The 12,347-nt window shown below is 42.0% G+C and overlaps 1 protein-coding gene across 3 annotated transcripts in view; it reads right to left on the bottom strand.

The window, feature by feature from the left end:
* Positions 1-12,347, bottom strand: part of LOC106859813 (alpha-2-macroglobulin-like) — a 36,331-nt gene that overhangs the window by 16,507 nt on the left and 7,477 nt on the right. Inside the window, exons 6-18 of one of the 3 annotated variants that reach the window (XM_088159205.1) lie at positions 10,980-11,148; positions 9,092-9,176; positions 8,273-8,396; positions 7,429-7,543; positions 7,192-7,301; positions 6,630-6,791; positions 6,139-6,366; positions 4,762-4,825; positions 3,398-3,540; positions 2,907-3,056; positions 2,529-2,699; positions 1,709-1,799; positions 206-332 (exon numbers count right to left, since the gene is read on the bottom strand). In XM_088159205.1, the coding sequence (XP_088015331.1) occupies positions 206-332; positions 1,709-1,799; positions 2,529-2,699; positions 2,907-3,056; positions 3,398-3,540; positions 4,762-4,825; positions 6,139-6,366; positions 6,630-6,791; positions 7,192-7,301; positions 7,429-7,543; positions 8,273-8,396; positions 9,092-9,176; positions 10,980-11,148 (1,739 nt within the window). Of the gene's footprint in view, positions 1-205; positions 333-1,699; positions 1,800-2,528; positions 2,700-2,906; positions 3,057-3,397; positions 3,541-4,761; positions 4,826-6,138; positions 6,367-6,629; positions 6,792-7,191; positions 7,302-7,428; positions 7,544-8,272; positions 8,397-9,091; positions 9,177-10,979; positions 11,149-12,347 lie in introns of all 3 variants that reach the window. The other 2 variants (XM_088159204.1, XM_088159203.1) reach the window with 2 other exon arrangements.

The following is a 12,347-nucleotide window of genomic DNA, read 5'->3' on the forward strand; positions in this document are numbered from 1 at the left end:
CTGCTGACAGCAAACCCCTGACCAGCTGGGATATAGGCATTGGCTTTTGCATGTTCCTCTGAAGCATATTCTTAATGTTCTTAAAAAATCCTTTTGTCTACTAGAAATACTCCTCTCACTGAAATACTGATACATCCACTGAGGCTTTAACCTAGCCCAAGGTTTTGGCCTAGTGACCACACTCTACATTCCCTTAAACACTTACTTCACTGAAACTATGTCCCAGATCCATGTCTCAGGGAAATACTTCCGGACAGTCTCCATAGGAGTGTCATCAACCATATCTTCTGCCATGTCATAAGCCAATTCTTTATGCAGATTCATTGTAGAGACTATCAAATGTATTCCAGGACAGGAAGAAAGGAAAAGATGTGTCAAACTCCATTCTACACCAGGAATATACTTTCCCTCCAGGCAGTTGTTATTCTTAGGTCAAATTTTAAAATTGAAAGAACAGCTTTAACATCTTGGCCACTGCAAACATTAATTTCTCTGTTGCCATCTCAGTATTTAATTTTTCTTAATGTTGCTGCTCTTCTTACAGAGATTGGATGGAGTTGAGCATTTTTCCCCCACTGCCAGCAAACTCCTCATGCCAAAAAAACATGCATGATGATGTTATTGAGGATCTATTTCTACAGCAATACAGAACCAAATGTGAAACTTACTGTCCCCAGATATTACCACGGCACACAGTTTAATAATCTGGTCGAAGAACTGATTGCATTTAAACATGACCAGAAACAGAAGCCACACTTAGCCCTCCTTCTAGGAATTCTTAAAAAATGGGTCTTTACATCTCTGGCCATTAGCAAATATACAGGAAGATGCTTTCTCACAGTGTTGCATACTGTTGTGCCTTATGAAAGGCTTTTCCATCAGCCTTAGAAGACTTTACATCTTCTCAAAGCAGACTGTGATGAGCCATATTCTGATGACAAATCCTCCATTTCAAAACCAAAGATCTGATCTCTTATGAGTAGGAGGCTAGAAGCTACAATTGTTTAATTTGAGCTGGGGTACTGCACCATAAAAGTCAGTAACTGGGAGTGATAAAGGTGAGTCTTTTATATAGCCTTTCTAATCTCAGATCTCTTTAAGGAGACAAGCAAACAAAAGCATTATCATTCTCCTACATTCACAGTCACTGAACCTGCAGAGAACTGACATGTCCCTAGCCCCTTCTAGGCATGTAACTGGGAAAACTGGGAACAGTACCAAATTTCTCAGCTCCCAGTGGTAAAATATCGACCCACTGGATTGTACCACCTTCTCATTTGTCATGGCCCACTTTAGCCCTAGTTGTTCCTCTAGCTGTTGCTTAGAATGTGGCTGCCTAGAAGCAAATGCCCCTTTTTTAGGTAGGGGAATAGCTGGACTCATCTTATGGCAACAAAAACCCCACTGCTTTGTGCTGAAAGACTCTTTTAGTGCCTACAAGCCCTCCCCTGATGTAGGGGCTGGCATGGGAGTCACCAAGCACAGAGTTCTAGCCAGGCACATCTTCCCAGGAAGATGCAGGCAGAGGTGGATCAGTTGCATATTTCAAGACTAGGTCCAGAAGGGAGGCATCCTGAATTAGGTCAGCATATCTGAACACAGTCAGATCTGCCTGTGTAATTAGTATTCAAAGAGGGAAGGAAAGAAGCAGGGTGGAAAATTTCAGGAGGTTTTGTGAGAGGTAAAACCAAGAAGGTACTAGAACCACTGTAACTCCTTTCCATCATGTGTTCTGGGTAATGCTCGCAGAGTTCAGGCTTATGGATCTTGCTGCTAGTGAAGACTTTTAAGCCCAATTCCTAGTAAACAAAGAGAAAGAAGAACAAAAAAAATATGCAAAAAAAAAGGTTTGAAAATAAACTTTATTTAGTATGTCAAGATTGGATGTACCTAAGTCTGGTATTGATCAGAGTAACAAAGACTTGTATGTACATTCCAGATAGGTTTGACACAGATGTGGAGTCCCTGTCAGGTTATTCTCATACTAAGGCTAAATCCTGGCATGATCAGATGGAAAGGTAAGGCCACAGGCTTACCTTGGGGACAGCTGCCTGGTTGAAAATGGCATGTGTGAAGTATGCTGGAGTGAGGGTACCCAAAAAACTTTGTGCAGGACATTTTGGATGGGTATGTATGGATTGGTGGGCTATCAAATTAACTGATACTTTAATGAATACCTACTTAAACCAGAGAAAGAAAGCATGAGTGAATGAGGAATTTCTATTATTACGGCACTAGAGGTAATTTCTCAGGACTGTTTCCTTACCCAAGCCCATTTGCAGGTGTCTCTACTATGAGGAGACCTTTCAAAGTTTTAATGGTTTAGAGAAGCACTCAGTTACTATTTATGGGCTAAGTAGATGTGGGAACTGGGCCTGGTTATTTTCTTGCATACAAGCATGACCAAGTTTACAGCAAATGAGCTTATTTTTTTTTTTTTTACAAAAAAGCCCTGAAGGGCAGGTGAGAAGAGAGGAGACTGAATTCAAAAAGGGAACAAAAGAGAAAAATGAAGGGCTGGCACTTACTTTGAGAATGTCATAGGCATCCCCTTCACCATCAGAAGAGATGGGTATGTAGAGAAATCCATTTAATGACAGATTGTCAAGTGATACACATGGATTTACGTTGTCTTCTTCCAAGTAGTAGTCCCTGAAGCTATAACCCTGGCTTTCCTTCAGTGGAAGAAGATTATACACCTGGGGAAGTGCAAATAACAGGGAACAATGAAGCAGGTCAGCACTTACGGGGACAGACACAAACTAACACTCCATTGGTAAATGTCAGCTTCTGAAAAGCAAGTGTAAGGAATACAAATGTAAAAACACATAGGCCCATGTCTGTAGTGTTGTGAGTACTTGCTTGATTTTTGTCCTTGCTCATTACCAAAAGCAGCCAAGACTCACAGAGCTGGGAGAAAGCTCATTTTCAGGCTTCATAAGGAGAACACTCTTGTCCACTGCACGGAGGGCACACAGGGATCTTGGAGAGGTGTGGAGCTGCACGTGTGTGTCTGAAGCAGGAAGACCTTCCTTGGGTGCAAAACTCAATCTCACCTGCAAATCCAAAAATAAGTTTAAGCAACCACTTTTCCAGACACTGTTACGTTATTATTCTGACACTTAGAGCAGTGTGAACTGAGGTCTGCTGGTGTCTAATGCATATTCATCTTGGGTCAATATAATTAATAAGGATGAGAGATTCTCTTTTTGTTTCTGTCTTGCCCCACTTTTTATTTTCATAGCTTTGTAGCTTATTCTGGTCACCAGTCCTCAGTCAACATCTGGTCAGAATGTTTCATGAACCCATTGTGAATTTTGCCTTCATTCTGGAAATCTAAACTGAGCTGCTGTCCTCAAGACAAACATGGGTTGCATAAGCCATGACTTATACTCACTTTATTGGGGAGGCACATTTCAACCTGGAAATCTTCTGAGCTGGCAATGACTTCCCCACTGGGTGAGGTGGTGTACACAAGCATCTGTGCCATGGGAGCAATTGCTGCCTTGACAGGGAAGCTCAACCGAAATGTCCCGTAAGCTAACAGTGAGAACAAAAGGCTATTCAATATGCAAGAGGTTCCAGGATATGCATTTACCTTCCCCAGATAAAAAAAAAGTCAAGTTCACTCATGCTGAACATTTTTAGTTATCATAAAACTGACACATGACTAAAATTTATGGTTGCTACTGAAGACACCTGCATTCAAAGACTGCAAATTGACAAAAGACATGAGTTTGGAGGGCCTCAACCTGCCTTCTAGATTTTCCCCAGTTAACATGTGGCATAATTTCCTTATGGTCCTAGCCCTTTCTTTCCCTCAAGTGCCAACATCTACAAAAAATTAGTTGAGGCAAAAAAAAAGTAGCAGACCTGTTGCAAAGGGTGACAGCAGTCAAGGTTGAAGAGTGGCTGAAAGAATAACTTGACAAGGTTTCTGCTAAGCAAATACTTATCTGGAGCACCAAACTATTGCTCCAAACATAGTAGAAAATGCCCCTCTGTGCTGGAAAACTCTTTCTATCTGAGCCTGAGCTTTATGTCACAATCTACACAAGGTGACAGAACATCCCTTGGTACCAGCCCAGGTGGGAGTTTAGTCACTGCTACTAGTGAGGATACAGAACTTTGTACAGCACACGAGATCTTTTACTGCCATAATCTGTTAACATCCACTGCAGTGCAACTTCTCACAGACTTACAAATTATCTCCCTCTTCTAATTTTCAAAAGACATTTAAAGTTGCATTACAGCCTGTATCTGTTACTGAAATGTGTAATCCTTGGACATTTATGTGAATAAATCTAAATGTGTTGATTAGAATATAGATATGCATGTGTTTGCATGCTTACAAGGCGGGAACAATGCAAAAAAAATTAAGCAAAGTGGGATAGACAAAGAAATGGAGGCACACTCTCCCTGCTTGTTGTCTATGTAAGTCTCACAACACTGATAAGCATCTACAATCAGAATAGGGTAGAGTGACCATCAGAAAGTGTTGGTTTTAGGAAATGGCCAAAGCATTATACTTATTTTTGGTTGAATTTTCTAACATTTTCTCATTCAAAAAAATAGCACCTATTGGAACTCAGAGAAAATAAAACTAACCAAAGCTGAAATTGATTAATTTTGAAAATTCAAACATTATGTGCAAAGTTTGAATGAAATGTTAAATTCAGTGTTTGAATTGAAGTAATTTATCTCCATCCCCCCTGCTCTAAATTACCATCAGAAATGCTAAAAAGGCATATATCTGCTCACCATTTCCAGGATTCACAGTCAGATCATGGGTGTCAGCTAGTACGATTTGTCCCTTGGCCATCACCTGTGTAACAGAGAAATCTTCCTGGAATTGTTGTTACCAGTGTTGAAAGCAGGAGAAGGAATGGTCACTGGATTAATTGTAAGAGTGTGAGCAACACCAAGAAGATGGTAAACAAGAGCCAGGCTGGAATTTACTGGGTCTCTGGAGACAAAAATATTTACTTCTAGCAAGACCACGTTGATCACACTTATCTTTACTTTTGTACATTTTACATAAATAGATCAGGTTGAAATGCATTTTGCCTCTAACCATGCATAACTTTGGGAGTCATCTACACAGTCTTTCTAACAATTTGGAATAGACTGGAGGTCAAAAAGTCTCCTCATTCCTCTCTCAGTTGCATCATGAAACAGTATGAAGAAACAATTCACCAGGACTAGTTTTATAACTGCACAGACTTGAGACAGAAGACCACAGGCTGCAAAGAATAAGAGCTTGAACAAGGTACCTGAAGTCAGGCAGCAAGCAATAGCCTAAATGCTTCCTGTAATTCCCTCATTTCTAGAAAAATATTTCTTTTGCACAGTCAAAAATGCTTTTAATTCAGCTACTTTTGATATGGAATATTTATTCCGTAACACCATATATGAATTTCAAGATGTGGGTTCCACATCTATAAAAATGGAAGTTCTCTCACTGTTTGTTTACCCTCTGTATGTACATACTTAAAATCAATTTTCCCAGGCAATTGGGATAAACAGGTATCTTGTCCTTTCATTAATCAGTAGCAGTCTTGAAAATAAGCACATAGACATCTCTAGCACAGGTTTCTGTTTTCTTTTTTGAATATCAGCCTAAGTCCCCTGATGTTCTGTGCATTCCACCATAACAGAAGTGTCTGTTCTACTGATATTTTTATTGTTCTGCAAAGCTACTCTCATCTTCTCTGCTAGTGTCATTAAATGGGATACCCAGAAAAACAAATTTAGGGAGAAAAACATTCTAGTTGGATATCCATTTGATTCTTCCTTTCTCCCAAGAGAGGCTGACATGTGATTGTTTGGTCACAGCTCAATTAATCTCTCTTCTCTGATCCCCAAAATGAACAAATTCATAGTTCTTAATGCCAGAATGTTACAGTCTGTTCCAATTACTGTGGTCTCCCAAAATTCTGCACACAGAAGACAGAGGAAAGAGAAACATTAGGGAAGTGTATTTCGATTGCATGGTTGCAGGACACACTTTCCATTTCAAATGCTCTCCATCACTACTGGCCATCTGGCAGTGCTCTGGTTGCCCATCATGGAACACAGCTAGAGGTGACAGAGTATTTTCTGTGGCCATAGATCAAAGTAACCCCAAAGAAATCTTACCAAATAATAAATGACAATTTTCTTCTGCTCTCCTATGGCCTCTGGCGTGAAGATATAGTGCACCTGGACCTCTGCTGAGGAGCCACAACTTAATGCCTCAGGCTTTGGTTCAATCTTGAGGAAGCTCTTACTGAGGGAGTAAGAGCGAGTTACTCTGCGTGTGGCATGCTCATAGGATGGTGTCATCCAGTCACTGTCATAACAGTTCAGTTCAGGTTTATGATCTGCCTGAGAAAGAAGAATAAAAGGTTCATAGCCAAACAAAATCAGGTATATAGTCACATAAAGGTCCACAGAAAAACTGGGTATGTTCTGTATTTCACGTTCTTAGGAGATTGTGGATAACATGCAGAGAAGGCACGGAGAAGTGAGATGACCCACCAAGAAACTTGCCTTACTTTCCAATTGGCAGAAAAGACTGATAACCCATGGACAGACATTTCCCCTGTTGAAGAGAAAGACAGAGGCTTTCCCCTGTCACTGCCACTCACTCGGATTTCCAGGGAGAGTTCTGTGAAGCTGGTAGTGTCTATGGAAAACCAGGATTGTCCCTGCTCATCTGTAGTGTAATTCTCTTTGTATTTGTTTCCACCCACTGTAATTGTGATGGTTTCATTGGCAAGTGGAACATCAGTGCCATCAACCAGCTTCACCTAACAAAGCAATAACAAACTTCAGGTTTTAGATTAGCAACAAAAAGCAATTCCCAAGTAATATATCATCTTCCCTCTTTTCCTCCTTGCCAGGCAGGATATTTCTTGATAGAGAAGAACAAAGGAAAAGAATGTGGAAAGGTGAAAGGCATGCCCTGAGTTGTCTGAGGGAACAGCTGAGAAAATTCTCAGCAAAACAACCCAGTCAGCCCATGGAAATTATCTATTAGGATCCTAAGTTCCTCAGTAGTTTAAACTCCCCCAGCCAGCTTCATTTGGGACCTCCACCACGTATCACCTGAACCATGAAACCCACACACCCCACTACTCCATCTAATGGGATTGTGCACTTGTGTGTTTGCTGTGCCATTCCTTGCCCATGCTCTCAGAAGTTCCCTACCATCCCAAAGAGTGGGATCCCTGGTTTGTAGGCATAGTCCAACAGGTCAAAGCGGATTTTGCCCATGGTGGATGTGATACCACAGGAGCCTGTTCCAGTCATCTCTATTCCTAAGACAGAGCACAGTAAAGAGGGACTATTAATGAATTTCTAGTCATGTTACTCCACCTTCCTCATGTTTGCCAGTTGCTCCTCTTATGGCCTGCCATCACTTTGCCTTCTTCATGTCCTACATACCTGTGCCATCTTCTGTGATTTTGCCTTGTACCTCAATGCTCATCTCATATCCCTTGCGTAGGAGCTGGAACCCCTTGGTCCTCACCACACTAGAAACACACCCACGAGCATCTGCCTAAGCGAGGGATTGGAGAGAAAATCGAAATTCTGTCAATAAAGTTTGTGCCTTGAGGAATGAGAATGGATATCCCAAACCCAACATGCTTAACTTCTGTTCATGAAATTCCAGAATTTCTTCAAGGGTTATGTCCAAGACCAGATCTTATGTTCAGCCTATTTCCTAGTGTTTCATCCATACATTTTGTGTGTTCTGTGAGTTACCTGATACACAGTTTCCCAAGGGCCATACTGGTTTCCTTGTTAATTCTCTCCTGCCTTAGTTCTGTTTTTTCTTCCTATTTCTTCCATTGTCTTCTCTCTTTATCTTGTTGCTCTTTCTCCTCTATTTACCCCCTATACAATACCATCTCATCTTTGCTCCTTAATCTCTATACAGCCTTCTTGTTTTCTCCTCATCTTTGCTCTTTGCTCACTCAGTCCCTTTCACAGTTAAAAAATTCCTTCAAAGATTCTTTTCTCAGTTTGTGGAACAATACCAAAGACCTCATGGCTGGCAGCTGGAGATTTGTCACTAGTTACAATGAGGTCAGGTTTTCATAATCAGTTCTGTTTCCATTTTAATGATCCCTCTGTTAAGAATGCCTTTCTCTGAGATTCTCTGCTTTTCTCTGGAGAGAATGCTACCTCTGATGCCCTATTGTCTCCCAACATATTTGGTCTCTCTTGAGACAACATTGCCCACTAACCTTCAGAAAAAACACTACATTTTGATCTTGAGACTCACCCGCCTAGTGAATTCTTCACACACAGATTCTGCTTCTTTTCCATAACAGCTTGAAGCAGACTGGGAAAATTTCCGGCATACTTGGACATTCACCAAACCAGGAACAGGCTTCCCATAGGTGTACCTAATCACAATGTGTTAAACAATGTATCAGATAGGGAGACAATCAGTCACAGTCACACTCAGACACATCTCCTTAAAGACTTCCGTGGATGATTTCATAATAACTTCTTAAAGACTGATTAATCAGACATTTTAATGATTTCCATCATTTTCATAGTGAGATTCTTCCATCATCCATGGAAGATACATTCATCCTGTTCTAGGTGGGATGTCTCTGAAGAAAAAGATTGACTTCAGAAAATTATTTCAGCCAGGAGCATTCCTGTATTGCAAACGAAGAAATGGAAAGGTACTCAGGTACTCAGGAGGAGTGATTTATGAGTTAAAAATGGCAACACTGGATTTGCATCACCAATTTAAATGATGTCTGATCTGACATATTGGAGTATTTGAGGGTTCAGTATTGGCAGAGAAGCTCTAACTCAAAAAATATAAAGACAGAAAGAGAAAATGTGAAATAAACTGGGAAGAGAAAGATGCAGATTTGTTTGATATAATCTTTTAAAGAACACAGGGAAGACTCTTCACTTAGTCTGTTCAGGCCAAGCAGCAGGTTCAGGACTGACAGAATGAAGTAAGTGTTCACTATATGCCTGGGAAAAGTTTAAAACCCTCCCCGAGCACTTCTTTTGGTCCTCAGCAAAAAGGCAGAGTGAAGGATAAGCAAGAGAGATTTACTGGAGCTCTGTGACTCACAGACCACAGACAGACACTGGAAGCTCGTTGTCCTTAATAGTGATCATCTTCGGGACCTTCACCAGGACTTCAAACCTGGGCAGCACTAGATGGAACAGAGAAAGTCTGGTATGAGAAGAGTGAATGAGACCTGTGTACTACATAGCAACCCAAGCATGGAGCCACGATCATCTTCATCTTCAACATCTCTGTGGTCCTCAGATTTCTACCCCTTCCATAGGTTTTCTCAGCCTTCCCCACTGTTTGGGTTCAAAGGCAAATAATGAAGTTTATAGTCCTTACCTTTCCTTATTTGCAGCACAGGCAGCTGAGCAGATCCCTCACCTGTGTCCATTCAGAAGGACACACTGGTCCTGTGTGTTGTGTTCACAATGCATAATTTGCAGGTGGGACTTGGAGCAGCACATTCACCACCTTTGTAATTTACCACATTGAAATGCCCCAAATCATTGATTCTCTTGGCTGATTCTTACCGTCCTGGAGATCCAGAGTTGCTCCTAAGCTCACTAAGATGCACCTTGGGATATTATCCTGCATACCCAGAGAGCTCAAGTGAATCTAGCCACAGACTCTCAGATCTATATTTCCAAGTGGAAGAGGCAGCACAAAAGTCCAATATAAAGGGGTACAAGTAAAACACATATTTCTCTCTTGAGTACTAAGTTACATCCCTCTTCCCATATTGCATCCTGCAGCCCTACACCACCAACTCCTCATGCCCAGGACTGGACTGAAGCATGTAATGTCCTGCTTCCAGGTGGTGCAGCTGAGGTTTTATTCACAGTGCAAGGAAATAACAGCAGAGTGGATGCACATCCATTGAATGGAAAATAACCCTGGGTTATACAGTTTATACATAAATTTGCTTCTAAGATGGGAGGCATTTCAACCTCAGGGCACATTTCCTTTAAAGACTGTAAGAGAAATAGAAATAGGAGAGATTCACAGGAAAAAGACTAAAGGAAAGAAAAATCAGTTCAGTAGGAGGCTAACAAAGGGACATAATATCTTTGATTTTGTGGAGCATTGAGAATGGTATTTGTGGGAGGAGGACCAGGCCATCCATCACCATGGCATGTCGAAGCCTGTGACCTTGTTTCTGGTCAAATTATTCACCATGCCTGACTTGAAGCCAAATAAGCCATCTCCCATGGACTTGAATGGCAATCTATTGTCTGCATATTCCAGAAACAGCAGGTCCTGATCAATATTTGGTCTTCATGTAGAGTCAGTGGAGAGCCTGAGAGTGTGAAGCACTGGCCAATCAGCCTTCTCAAATGTGCACTATGGTCAGAATACACATCTGTGATCACCCCAGAAGTTTTGTGAGAGAACTGGGGGTTAAAAGGCTCCCTGCAGCACCATATTCCTCCTTACTCAGTCTCTCCTAGCAGTCTGTTTGTAACATTCATGGATTATTCTTCAATCACTAATTTTCTACCAAACGTGTTTCTAAGCTTTGACAGAAGCAAGGAAGAGCAGAAATAGAGAGGACTACAAATGGAGAAAGAGACCTTATGCAGATGATGAGAGAAGCAAAATAGAGTCACCAAATACTGTCATCTCTTACTCCATATCTAGTGCTACTTGCAACAAGCTGCTGGACTGGAACCAACTGAGACAAAGTCAGCTGAAATTGGTGCCACAAGCCATGCACAGGAATTCTGGCATGTCCTGTGCTCCCAAGAGCACTATGAGCAAATACAAGCTCAGGCAGGTTGCAGAGATAAAGTCAGCAACCACTTCTGAAACGTAGCACATTCTGGTTCAGCCCCCATGAACCCCATTGCCTGTTATATTCAGTCCCTCCCTTCTCCATGTTGTTCCCAGGAAATTCCAAATTAAACCATCACAGTAAAAGGCATTACTGTCAAATTCCTCTCCTTACCAAATTCCTCCACACTGAAGGAGTGCTCCACATGGGATGAGAAGCTCTTCTGCACAACTATTTTGTAGGAGCCTTGGATGGGATCCGAGGTGAGGGGGAAGGAGAGCTGTGTAAAGCCTGTTTCTAGTTCCACTCCCTGCCACTGGTACACACGGTTCCTCTGGGGATCCTGCAGGGGACAGTAATGGTGTCACAAGACAGTAGAGGAGAGTGCCAGGGACAGAGCAGTGCAGAGTCCACTGTATGCATATTCCAGCTGGGAAATATCTATCTGTAATTATTCAAAAATCTGTGAGGTTCTGAAAGTACTTACCTGTCAATTCTGCATAACTTGCATGCGGGAAAGCTTTTAAACGCTTTTCACGCCCAGGGGTGTTGTTTCCCCCTCAGCTCTACTTGCAAAGCATGGGGCCAGGAAGCTAGGCAAGACAGGCTGGCAGGGTAACAGAAGGGAACAGAACTGATATCAGAAGTAAGTGGAGCACATGGAGAAAAGAGGGAAATTTCAGCGTCCTTGAAGGGCCATACAGCATGCAAAAGTTTTGGTTTTCCCCTGCCTGGAATGAAGACTGCTGAAGTACCAGTACACAATCTGCTGAGGAATCAGACACTTGACTTATCTACGGGACTGAGAAATGTGCACGTGTAAGAGTCCTAAGCTAGTGGTGACAGGAGCAGAGGAGAGTATACTTCCACACAGAGGCATCCAGCTTAGAGCCCTCCCTTGTGTCTTCATGCTCCTAATGCTGGAGCTGAAGTCTCACCCCTACTGCATTTGTGTATTGCTCATTATTAACTGACTATCAAGAATTAATCCCCTCAGCCCCAAATTTCTTGTAGAAGTCACTGAAACAGCACAGTGGTTCTGCACAGTATAATGCATCCTTTTCAGGCACCTCAGCAGCATGGTTAATGTTTATAGTCTTTCATTTTCTGCCTGCTCTTTACATTGTACCTTGGCTGTCGCCAGAAGTTTATTTACTCTAGATAGGTGTGTGACTCAAGGTATGTGACTATGTGCATTTACTTCACTGAGATATTATCTCAGGGCTTAGAGAAAATGGAGATGTGAATGACATCTCCCAGCTGGAGGTCATCAGTCAGGGGGCAGAAGAGGGGGCTGTGTTCCCAAGAAGCCACCTGGGAGGGTGGCACAGTCAGAAAAATGCATCTCATGGCTCTGACCACATCCTCTTCATCATCACATTCCAGCCCTGATGAAAAGCTCACCACCCATTGTGAGGGACACCACTGGGCTTCCTTGGAGGAGGAATTCAAGAAAATGTTTACATAAACATTTGCATTTCAGGTTGGGCTTGTGAACTTGTTGCCATTCCTGTGATGTATCTATAGGGAAAGCCTGAGAGC

This window comes from Sturnus vulgaris, chromosome 2 (assembly GCF_052056855.1).
Source record: "Sturnus vulgaris isolate bStuVul1 chromosome 2, bStuVul1.hap1, whole genome shotgun sequence".
In the NCBI taxonomy this organism is placed as follows: Eukaryota; Metazoa; Chordata; class Aves; order Passeriformes; family Sturnidae; genus Sturnus; species Sturnus vulgaris.